The sequence below is a fragment of the Malania oleifera genome, chromosome 6 (genome assembly GCF_029873635.1).
Source record: "Malania oleifera isolate guangnan ecotype guangnan chromosome 6, ASM2987363v1, whole genome shotgun sequence".
Taxonomy (NCBI): Eukaryota; Viridiplantae; Streptophyta; class Magnoliopsida; order Santalales; family Ximeniaceae; genus Malania; species Malania oleifera.
The window spans coordinates 82,397,646-82,409,151 of NC_080422.1; the positions used below are offsets into that span (position 1 = coordinate 82,397,646).

Consider the following 11,506-nt stretch of genomic DNA (forward strand, 5'->3'; position numbering starts at 1 on the left):
AATATGAAAATTCAAGTGATACATCCAATATAATAAAATCTTTATGATTTGTTAGAATATGAAAATATTGGCTATAGCATGCTAACTTTAAACTGAAAAGGAATGAGATAATTTGCTTGAATATGACATTTGTCTCCACTCAAATCCATATCAATCCTTTGAAATGTTCAAAGTAAAGGTTAAGGTCAAAATTGGTTATAATATATGGAACCTCATATTTTTTAGACAAATAACATAAATGATCATCTTTTAAATAAAATCTCAGAAGCATGCTCTAGTAAATCCACTTCCGATGGACAAAGTTGTCTTTCTTAGTTAAATAATTCTTAATGCTATATATAAGCTAAGTATGAATATCTTAAATATTGCATATTTTTTCCACTTTACAGAATTGAGCTTTAGGGAATTAATCTTATATTATGTAGCATCTAACACTAAACTCATCTTGGTACTTTAATGCTTGATCATATTTAAGGGCATTTGAAACTCATCCCTATGTTCGAAAAGTTAGTCATCACAAGCAATTCAGATTATCAAACTCTACTGGTTATTTCTTCTGTAACTTAGTTGTAAGCACATATTATCATAATCACTCTTAGTCTACTAGTGCTTACTAAAATCCTTTCATGTTTAAATTAGAAGCATCCAAAAAGGGTTTCAAGGTTCTCATTAAATCAAAGTAAGAAAATTCCTCTGTGCTTAATCTGCAATAAATCTTTTGGTTATTGTTACTACAAAGAGTCATCTCCTTTATAGGTACTCTTTACCAAACATCGATCATATTTGGTAAAGAATTATCCTTTCATAATTTCATGTCCTCAGAACATATTTCGAAACTATGGGAACCTTGAGTAGTAGTATGCTGGGTATGTCATGATGAACTAGGTTATGAAAGATCATTCGTATTTAGGAGCTCCCTTGGTAAGGACAATCCTTAAAGTTGTGTCTTATGAGACTCATTGGGTGGGGGCTCACCTTTGGAATGGTTGTCTGCATCGAACTTCGTTGTGTCTTACTGAACACGGTAACCCCCATAACTTTGAGATTGTTTGTTACTTGAGAAGACTCCAAAGCATGCATCCTCCTTTGGATTTCTGTCCCATAAGAATCCTAGGTCAGGACTCACTTTGGAAATGAATTTTTTATTTTATTTTTTAAGGATTTGATGTCCTCATGGTTGGTTATATACTGAGTTACAAGACGGTCAAACTTGGAAGAGCCTTTGACATGGAATCTATCCTTAAAGTGCAAACTTGGAATGAGGCCTTGGTGGTTCATTTTGGTCGTTAGAACTTGGTTATGAAGGAATCATGACCAAAAGGATATTTCATGCATGCATGTTGCTCTATGAGTGATACAAATTTAAGGTTGGGTTGGTTCCTAGAGTGTGATTGATTCTAGGAAGGATCTTTCCTTGATGGTTTAACTAATTGAATCTTCACTATTTTAAGAGACAAGAATGGAATATGGATCCATGAAGAATTGGTGAGCTTGAGATCTGATATGGGCGTTTCCATCTTCAAAATTATGGTATATTGGTTTTTGGTCAACTTATGGTTAAGCTATAGCCTTGTACGTGAGAGGTTTGAGGTAGAATTTAAGATTAAGATTAACGTGGTTATCAAAAGAAGTTCTATTCATTTTTGGATTTGAGTTTGGGTTAAAGACTTTGGGTTTAGATATGTGTGCTCTGAGCATCTTCGGATCAGATTTGCATAGTTTATCATGGGATTAAAGATAAGTTTAGTTGTTGAGAAGAGCTTTGGATTAAGGTTGGTCTAAATCCTCCTACTTTGTGTTTCTAGGAGTTTTACTAGGATTTATATTGTACATGTTCATTAGCGGGGATGTTGATAAGATGGAGTGGGGAAAAATGTTAGGGTTTTAGAGTTTTGTGACTCTAACACAAGACTTTGGTTATGCTTTTGCCTTGGTAGGAAGGTTTGTTACTATATATGTGGATGTCAAAGGGATGGTTTAAGTATATCACTATAACATTATGGTTAGTACTGACGATGATATTCTTGAACCTAAGATGTATGATCGTTAAATCCCTAGTGGAGTTGTATGTTAATGAGAATATTTTAGGGACTTTACTTTTATGGGAGGCGAGTAGCCTACCTCCTCCAATATCCTAATAGGTATTATGTGAGCAGCTTGAGAAGTGCTCAAGGTTGACTTTTTCAAGTGGTGGCTTAGGCTTTAGTGTGGGATTAGGAGCCCCATTTACGTTCTATTTGAAAATGAGATTACACGGTACTCTCAATTTAGAGGTTCAGGCATTCGCCCTTCTTCGCCATTGGCGATATAGATGAGTGGTGTTATCCAAGACGTCGGTTATGTTGTAGGAATGAGAGTTACCTTAAGTGTGAGTAGAATGTGAGTTTAACTCTTACCCTTCAAGTTTGGGTCTCTCAACGAGGACCTTAGTTGGTTCAATAGCATTCGGGTTGTGAGAATTGGTCACTAGGTTAGGCACTTGAGTCTTTCCTTAGATAAGAATGAGTATGACTAGGCTGTATTTGGTATAGTCCTACCACTACACAGACCTTACTCCTTGATACTATGAGCAGATTTTGACAAGGGTAATTCCTTTTTACCTGGAAAATTTTTATGCCCATGATACTTAACATATAAGCTTTAGCTTTGAACTTTGTTTTATTAATGACACTTCCTCTCCTTTGAAAGAAAAAAAAAAATGACATGCATTGAATTGTGAGTTTGAGTCCTACTATAAATTTTTTTTGAAATTTCTTTTATTGGATCTTAATTGTCTTATATATCTTTAAAGGCAATAGAATATAACCTTCTTGGACAGTTTAGGAGTCATTTAGTATCACTATAAAAAAACTAGAGAAATGAAAACCAAAAAGTAGAAACAAAAATTAAAAATTAGAAACCAACAATTTGTTTGGTTAACATTTATAAAATTAATACAAACTAAAAAATTAATTAAAAAATGCTCATGTTCATATTTAAATCAAATAATATTATAAAAATATGATTAAAATAATAAAATTATAAATAATATACATTAAAAATTGCTATAATAAAAATAAGATTTATTATAATTATTTTCCGTAATTGTTCTACTTTCAAATTTACTTTATGATAAAAAATTTATTGAACGTGAAAATTGAAGAATAGTAAAAAGGATTTTGTAAATGGTTTTATTATTATTTTTTGAAATTTATGTATACTTTTCTTTTAAATATATTTAAATTCATATGATCATTTAATTTTAATTTTAATTTTAATTTAAAAGTTTATAAAATAAATAATTTAATTAAAAAATTTATTTCTAAATATTAAAATTTCTAACAAGCTGTCAAAATAATTGAAAATTATAAAATTTGATTTTCATTTTTTTTTATAAATAGATAAAAATCGATAACAAAATAAAAAAATTGACAATATAAATAATTAAATTTTTATAATTTATTTATTCACTGTGAAAACATAGAAAAAAAATATATAAAATAATAACAACATGAAAAAGACTTAAGTACATGATTGAACTATTTGGAAAAGGTTGTTTTTTCCTCTTTTTTTTTTTTTTTTTTTTTATTCTCGTGGGAATTCCTACCATCGACGAGCTCTGGATGCGGTCAAGATTTTCGGGTGCCGGTTGGACGTTCGTCAAATCCGAGCCTAGGACCCAGGTTAGGTTACATGAGTCATCAATGGAAATTTATTTGTACTCAGTAAAATAATATTATTTTTTATTTTAGTTTTTTTTAAAATATTTTACCAAAAATTGACTTAATTTCCTTTGTATAAGAAAATAGCGTTCATTTATTTTTCCTTTTATTAACATCTTAACAAAAAAACATAAAATTTTAAAAATAGTACACCTCTTTAATTTTTTTAAAAAGAAATAAGATTGAAAATTTATAAAACAGAACCTATATCAATATAATTTATCACCTCTTTTGATTATCATTTTTCCCTCTTTAATTTTTCAATAAATTTAGTTATATGACTATAAATAAAAAATTGACAATATAAATAAATATATTTTTATAATTTAACCCACGGGGTGGCGACCATTCCCCCTAATGCACCTCCCATTTTAATCTAGATGCGGTCTCGATTTCCGGATGCTGGTTCGACCTTCGTCAAATCCGAACCTAGGACCCATGTTACAGGATTAGGTCAAACCTGGTTAACTATTGGCTCTGTTTGCGCTGAGAGTGCGTCTATTAGGACTCGAACACACGATACTCCGTTTTTACGTGCCAACGCCTTTACACCGTGCCATGCCCATGGGGCAAGGTTGTTTTTTCCTTGGGATTATAAAAGGGGGAGTGAGAAACAAAGTCTGGGAGGCTAAAAATAATACGGGGGGAATGATTCAAGGTGTGTACGTATGACTCAGTCAAGACTGCCGTCTCCCAGACATCTGTTTTTATTTTTCTGTTGGAATACGGTGGAGAAAGAGGAGACCCATAAAAATTCTCCGCTGTTTAGGTTATGACGCACAACCATATGTAAGGTTCCATCCATGAAAGCGACTCCTTTCCCATCATCTTATGTTGCTATCTTTGAAAAAGTAGCCTTCCCCTTGGCTAGCTCCGGTTAATTCTTCATTTTCTATATTTGTATTCATCCTTCTGTCATGGCTTTTAAAATCGGATCTGTGATCAATTCGGTGAATCGGCTCCACCGATTGGACTGGTGGAGCAAATTAGTGGCTAAACTGATAATATTATAATATATTTTATTTATTTGTACGCATTTATCTATATTAAAAAATATAATATCCTTACTAATCCCATGTATAATAGTGTAAAGAAGCCACCTACTATCTAATTAAAGTGAAAAAAATTACTAATACCAATCTGCTAATAAATTTTGCATAAGTTTTCATTTATATATTTCTTTTAAATATAGTCTTAAAGATTATTATTATGTCATCATATTAATACAAACTATATGTGTTGTACCTGGGAGGAGATCTTGGACTCTAGCCGTCTCATGCCTCTCTGTATGTTCTTTTTTATCGAATTGACCCGTGTCAGCATCAATTTGCAACATTTTCGGTTCTTAGGTATTGATAAGATCGGCCTAGCAACCGATTCCCGATTAAACCAGTGTTGAACCGTCAGTTCTGTCCGAGGGTGAAAACTATGTCTTATTCCATCCTTATTTTTTCTTGGCCCTCTCTCTCTCTCTCCCTGTACAACTGTAGTCAATTTGGGCGACAGACTACCTATTATCACTAAATCACATAAAGAAAGTATCTATGTCTGATGTCACAGCAGGCAACGGCAATTCAAAAGGGTGAAATTCCCTTTGTTTGGGTGGGTATATATAGACCAATTTTTTGCAAAAAGGTCACTAAGTTAAAATGTTTTCAAAATTGGCATTGCCTTTCTCCATTTAGTGGGCATAACAGGACAGGACGACCATAATTTTATTAGGGTTTGCATTCTGCCATTTATTTAAGTACACTTAAAGTCTAATTTTGATTTGGGTTGCAAAAATCAAAAGGGAGTACATTCGTTAAACGATACTTTGCAGAAACCATAAGGGAGTACGTTAATTGTTTAACACCCAAAGATAAATTAATTAAGAGTTTATTTGAATTCTGAATTTTGGGAAGAGTGTGAATGTTTTGTTGAAAATCATTTTTGAGAAACCTAATTCATTATCAAAGATATTGCATTAACCACGGGGCTTGAATTAAATTCATATCAACAGGGCTTATACAAACAAACAACCATCTTAAGTTCTTACATTACTAAAGTATTGTATACTTATAATCTTGGTTTGGTTGTCTGCTTTCAAATTGTTTGGTTGATTGATTACTTGAATGATTGAATGTTTGTGTGGTTGTGGATTAAATAAAGAAATACGTTTTTGCTGAAAGTTTGAAAAATTAACAACAAGTTTAAGAATTGAAAGAGGTTAAGGATTCTTAAAAAGAATTAAAAGAAAATTTTTAAATCTAATTCACCCCCCCCCCCTCTTGGGACTATACCTTGTCTTTCATATATATATAAGAGTATTCACGCTTAATATGATCTTTTTTATTAGGGTTTGCATTCTGCCATTTATTTAAGTACACTTAAAGTCTAATTTTGATTTGGGTTGCGGAAATCGAAAGGGAGTATGTTCGTTAAACGATACTTTGTGGAAACCATAAGGGAGTACGTTAATTGGTTAACACCAAAAGATAAAATAACTAAGACTTTATTTGAATTCTGAATTTTGGGAAAAGTGTGAATGTTTTGTTGAAAATCATTTTTGACAAAGTTAATTCATTATCAAAGGGATTGCATTAACCACAGGGCTTGAATCAAATTCATATCAACATGGCTTATACAAACAAACAACCATCTTAAGTCCTTACATTACTAAAGTGTTGTATACTTATAATCTTGGTTTGATTGTTTGCTTTCAAATTGTTTGGTTGATTGATTACTTGAATGATTGAATGCTTGTGTGGTTGTGGATTAAATAAAGAAATAAGTTTTTGCTGAAAGTTTGAAAAATCAACAGCAAGTTTAAGAATTGAAAGAGGTTAAGGATTCTTAAAAAGAATTAAAAGAAAATTTTTAAATCCAATTTAGCCCCCCTCTTGGGACTATACCTTGTCTTTCATATATATATATATATAGATAAGAGTATTCATGCTTAATATGATCTTTTCTTTTATTTTTTTGTGTTGAGTACAAGGGTTTGAATATCAGACTTTATTACTTGAATAATTATAATAAAAGATTCACGCATAAAATATTCAATTTTACTCAAACATTAAGAGTTCTAACCTATTACTTGAACATACCAAAAAAAAAAAAAAAACTCATGCATAACATGTTCTGATTTTTCCAAACATCGTTGCTTCAGACTGCATCATCAATTGGTACTTGAATATTGAACCGCCGTGCATAAAACCAGTCATCGATCTATTACTTGAATATTTTTTTTTAAAATGCAGGCATAATATATTTATGCCAAACATCCAAGGATTCAAATCATGTCATCTACTACTTGAATATTAATAATAATACTTTTATAAAAAAAACAAAAAACAAAAAACTCATGCATAATATGTTGTTCCGTGAGAAAATATTAGATGCACTGGGCTAAGTGGCGCACCAGAAAATAAATATGTATATCAAAGGTAGACCCCTACTACAAAGGTTATCACCAAATCAGGAAAGCTCCCTTTACATGGATCCAAATGATTAATTCTATGTATGCACGCAGTGCACTTAATAATTTCTCGATGCTGCTGTAGATGTTAATGGTCGCTACATCAAAATGCATCCTTCTACCTATCTACCTATATATGTATATGGACGAATCTTCCTGGGCGGATTAATTGGGGCAGTTAGTCACAGTCCCAAATCTGCAAGAACCCTTCTCACAGCTTCTCGGAAGGCAGACTCGTTCCATCCATTCCCCTACTAACACAAACATATATATATTCATCAATACATGCCTATAATAACAATAATTACAAGAAAATAAAAAAGAAAAAAAATCAAACAATCAATACCCCGTCAATCTGTAACTTTATACACCTTCCCTTAATTTGACTCGGTGATGGTGCATGCGTATTGACATGCATTACTCCACAAAGAATGAAGAGATCGAGGAAAATATCATTTATTTATGGAGTAAAATATTAGAGTTTTCTTCTTTCCCTCTAACTATCTTTCTCTAATACTTAATAATTCAAACATCTCTACAATGAATAAATCAAGGCACACATTAACAATCTTAAATTTATAATGTTATAAAAATACTTTAATGTCACCGTAGAATTTGAACCATCTTTCCTCTTCTATTTTTCAAAACTTGCAAAGAATAGTTTCCCATTGTATATATAGGTTTTAAAATCCATCAATCATACAATATTATGTTAATGTTTGGGCCTATATGTATTAAATAAGTGTGAAATCCATATTATTGGAGCTCAAATAAGAACCAATTTTTGTAAGTTGTTCGACCACATGACAAGAGAAAAGAAAATAAGAGATCATACAAAAAGACACATATATATTTGGAATAGAAGCTTTTATTTCCACTCTTTAAAAACTCATGTTTTTGAAAATTCTATATATTATACATAGTTACATACCAAGGCATATGTATCACAGACATAAGTTGTTGAATTTTAAATCAACGGTGGATGTCTCTTAGCTAGGAAACATTTATTAAAATTTATGACTTCTATATTTTAAACCTTATATTTGAATCTTTGAAGGAGAGAAAAATATGAAATGAGAAGCAGGTACCTCCTATGCATTACTTGGGACTAATGTAGTCCTCCAATGAAAAAAAAAAAAGAAGAAGACAAGAACAACGACAAAGGAGCTCATACTCTCCACATTTTCTTTCCTCTTATCCTATATTTCTAGCCTACAACGAACACATATGTTAAATGCCTAAAATTTCATTATTTTCTAGCTGCTAGGTATTGATGATGCCCTATTTTCAAGGCTTATTAGTAAGATTTTTTTCCTTTTTTTGTAAAGAGATTGTTATATATATAAGAAAGTTTATATTCCTTATTGAGCTATGATATTTACTTTTTCATACAAGTCTTGGTTACTAATAAGAAAAGGATTGTTTGTAAACAATAACATTTAAGAAGATTTGATATATATTCTGTATATATCTGAAAGAAATACGACAATTTTTTCATTCAAGTGTTCAATTGCTAATTACTGAAAGTAGAACTTTTTCCAACAAGATTGCAATATGTTATCTTTATGAACTCAATCTACTTACCTCGATTCTCAATCTCAAGCTTAGGCGATTAAGAAAACCTAGTTCCACCATCTGGCTATCAGCTTCCATGGACACCACGCCTATGTTATTGGCCTGCTTCAAGAATTCCAGTATCCGAATTGTCACGTCCAACATAGGGCATTCTCCTCTTACGGTCACATGCAACATGATAGCCCTAATCCTCTCCTCCGATGTTGACTCAGCATTCGTAATCTGAATATCAAATCTTCGGCTTGAAGCACCAAAGACATCTTCCGCTGCTTCTTTTTCCCGCAAAATCAGCGTTTCCAATTGCTCATTTCTTTGATTGAGCTCTGAAACTTGAGCCTGTAACGAGCTCAAGTATTCTCTGGTACTTGCAAGCACGGAAGCTTTGTCTCTCTACACAATCATGGCCAAAAATTAGTAGAGTTTTTTTTTTTTTGTCCTTTTTTGAATGATAATTTTTTTTTTTTTTTGTACAAGCATATATAGGAGCGGAGTATACAAGATTCAAGAATAAACAAAACCAACAAGAAGTTCAACTAGATAAAGAAGTGTTTAAGTACATCACAAGTGGAGTTAGAAGTGATAGAAGTTAAAAAATATTTCAAGAAAAGAGAAGAAGATGTTCTGAAGTACAAAGTAAAATGCTCAACATTTTATGTTTAAGAGCATGTTTAGTCCTAGCATGTTTGTTCAATAAATATATGCATATGCATACTACAGTGCTAAAATCTTTGTTCAATATCATCTATTATATACACACACGTGTTCAATATCATCTATTATATATGTGTGTATGTACATGTATGTATGTATATGTGTGTATGTACATGTATGTATGCATAAGTATGTATGTATCTACCTTAATTACCTTAGATCCAGGAGGCAATAGTGATCTCAAAGCCTGAAAGCTTTCATTCAACTTCTCCCTTCTTCTCCGCTCCGCTATCATATGATGCAATTGTGTGGATGTGGGGCGGCTTCCTTGCGCTTGCCCCTGCTGAGTTCGCTGCAAATGTAAGCTTCTGAAGTATGAAATGGCTCGCTTGAGCATGCTTTGCTGCTGCAAATTGGCTTTCATTCGAGAAATAGTTGAAGCTAAAGCCGAGGAATATTTTTTGAAAGCACTGGCTGCAGCGTTCTGCTGCTCCCGCGGGTAAGGGCTGTAACACGGAAAATTCGGTTGGGATACTCCTTGAGGCAGTACTGATGATGAAGCGGAAGAAGGAGAAGATATGACGGCGAGAATAGCCCTTGTAATTGCGGATTCTTCGCTCTCTGCTATCGGGAATCGATTGTTTTGGGTTTGTCCAAAGAAGGTATGCCTTGGAGTAGTGACAGTGGTTGTGGTTGATAAGGGTCTTAAGACCACTTGCTCAATGGAAGCCTCTTTGAGGGTCTCCGGATTAATGCAGGAAGAGCTTGGGAAGGTGTAGAAAAGAGAGGAGGAGTCTGGGCTGTCTACGGATAGGGATCTCAGTGACGACGAAGATGATGAAGGCCGGTTTTGGTCGATTGAAGGAGGAGGCTGAGGAAGCTCTTTGAACTGAGGCTGTTGATGGGAAATTAACTCTTCTGGGAACCAGCTCCTCAACTCCATTTCCATGTTTTTCTGCTGGGTTAAGTAGTTAATTAAACAAACGCAATTATCAAACATCAACTAGAATTTTCAGTGGTTTACATATATTGAAATGGGGTATAGCTTGCTATGTGCATGTGATCAACATATGTAAATGTTTGATGGGGTTTTCGATTTCTTACTTGAGGCACATTGGACATGCCAAGCTCTATCTCTCCGCTCTTGCACCCCATAAATATTGCAGTCTGCAATAATATAGAGAAAAAAGAAAAAGGAATACTTCATGGATGCATCATCACTACTTCAATTCTATTTGTGTAGTATATACTATTTTAAAATATCCTGTAAAAACACTTTTGAGTACGTAGTGATTGTTCTCATCATCAACAGACCTTAATCCTGACTTCCTGTAAAATACAAGAATAATGGATTTGTACCATCAGTTTGTCCCGAAATCAGTCTCAATTAAATGCCTCATCTACATGAAATTGTGTATGTGCGTGAAATTAATTACCTGATAAAACTGCAACTGTGTATCAAGGGATGCCAGTCTTTGAAGCTCCAATTCCTTCACCTCTATGTAAGGAGCCCTATTCTTGAATGCCAGTCCCGGAACACGGCTGTTCATATATACATATACAGCAAGAGAGGGAGAGAGAGAGAGAGAAGTGTTAGAAAATTAAGTAATAAGAGAATGTTTTTAAATATGTGGATGTAATTGATTAATTAGCTAAGGGGCTGGTTAGATTTTGTGCTGAGCATTAAAATTTTGTACGATGTACAGTATAATATTATAAAACTTTAATTTGTTCCATACTCATGATTTTCAACATTAATACTGAAGAATGATTTCTTGTATTCTGAGAAGAGCCTCCGAGCCAGACTTCCGGAGGAGGAACTGGGTTTGTTGCTCTCTTCTTGGTAGAATCCATCCAATAATGTTAAACAGCTGGAATTGATCGATCATATGTGTATCATATCAGACATGCACACACATATGATTAGTAATATGAGAGAGAGAGAGAGAGGGAGAGAGAGAGAGAGAGAGAGAGAGAGAGAGAGAGAGAGAGAGATTAATTTATATATATAAAAAAAGAATTACTTGGAAGGGTGGGGCAAATATGACCAGAGGCAAATGTAGGTGCAGCCAAAAGTGCTCATGAGATATAGGAAAAAGCTTGCTCGATTTGCTTCATC

At 33.1% G+C, this 11,506-nt stretch overlaps 1 protein-coding gene across 1 annotated transcript; it reads right to left on the reverse strand.

The window, feature by feature from the left end:
* Positions 1-7,057: 7,057 nt before the first annotated feature.
* On the reverse strand, positions 7,058-11,287 carry LOC131157600 (putative transcription factor bHLH041). The gene is given in 7 exon segments (XM_058111885.1): positions 7,058-7,412; positions 8,746-9,126; positions 9,602-10,342; positions 10,492-10,554; positions 10,702-10,716; positions 10,824-10,929; positions 11,127-11,287. Coding segments are annotated over 7 exon segments (1,536 nt in total). The 3' UTR covers positions 7,058-7,343.
* Between the last annotated feature and the right edge of the window lie 219 nt (positions 11,288-11,506).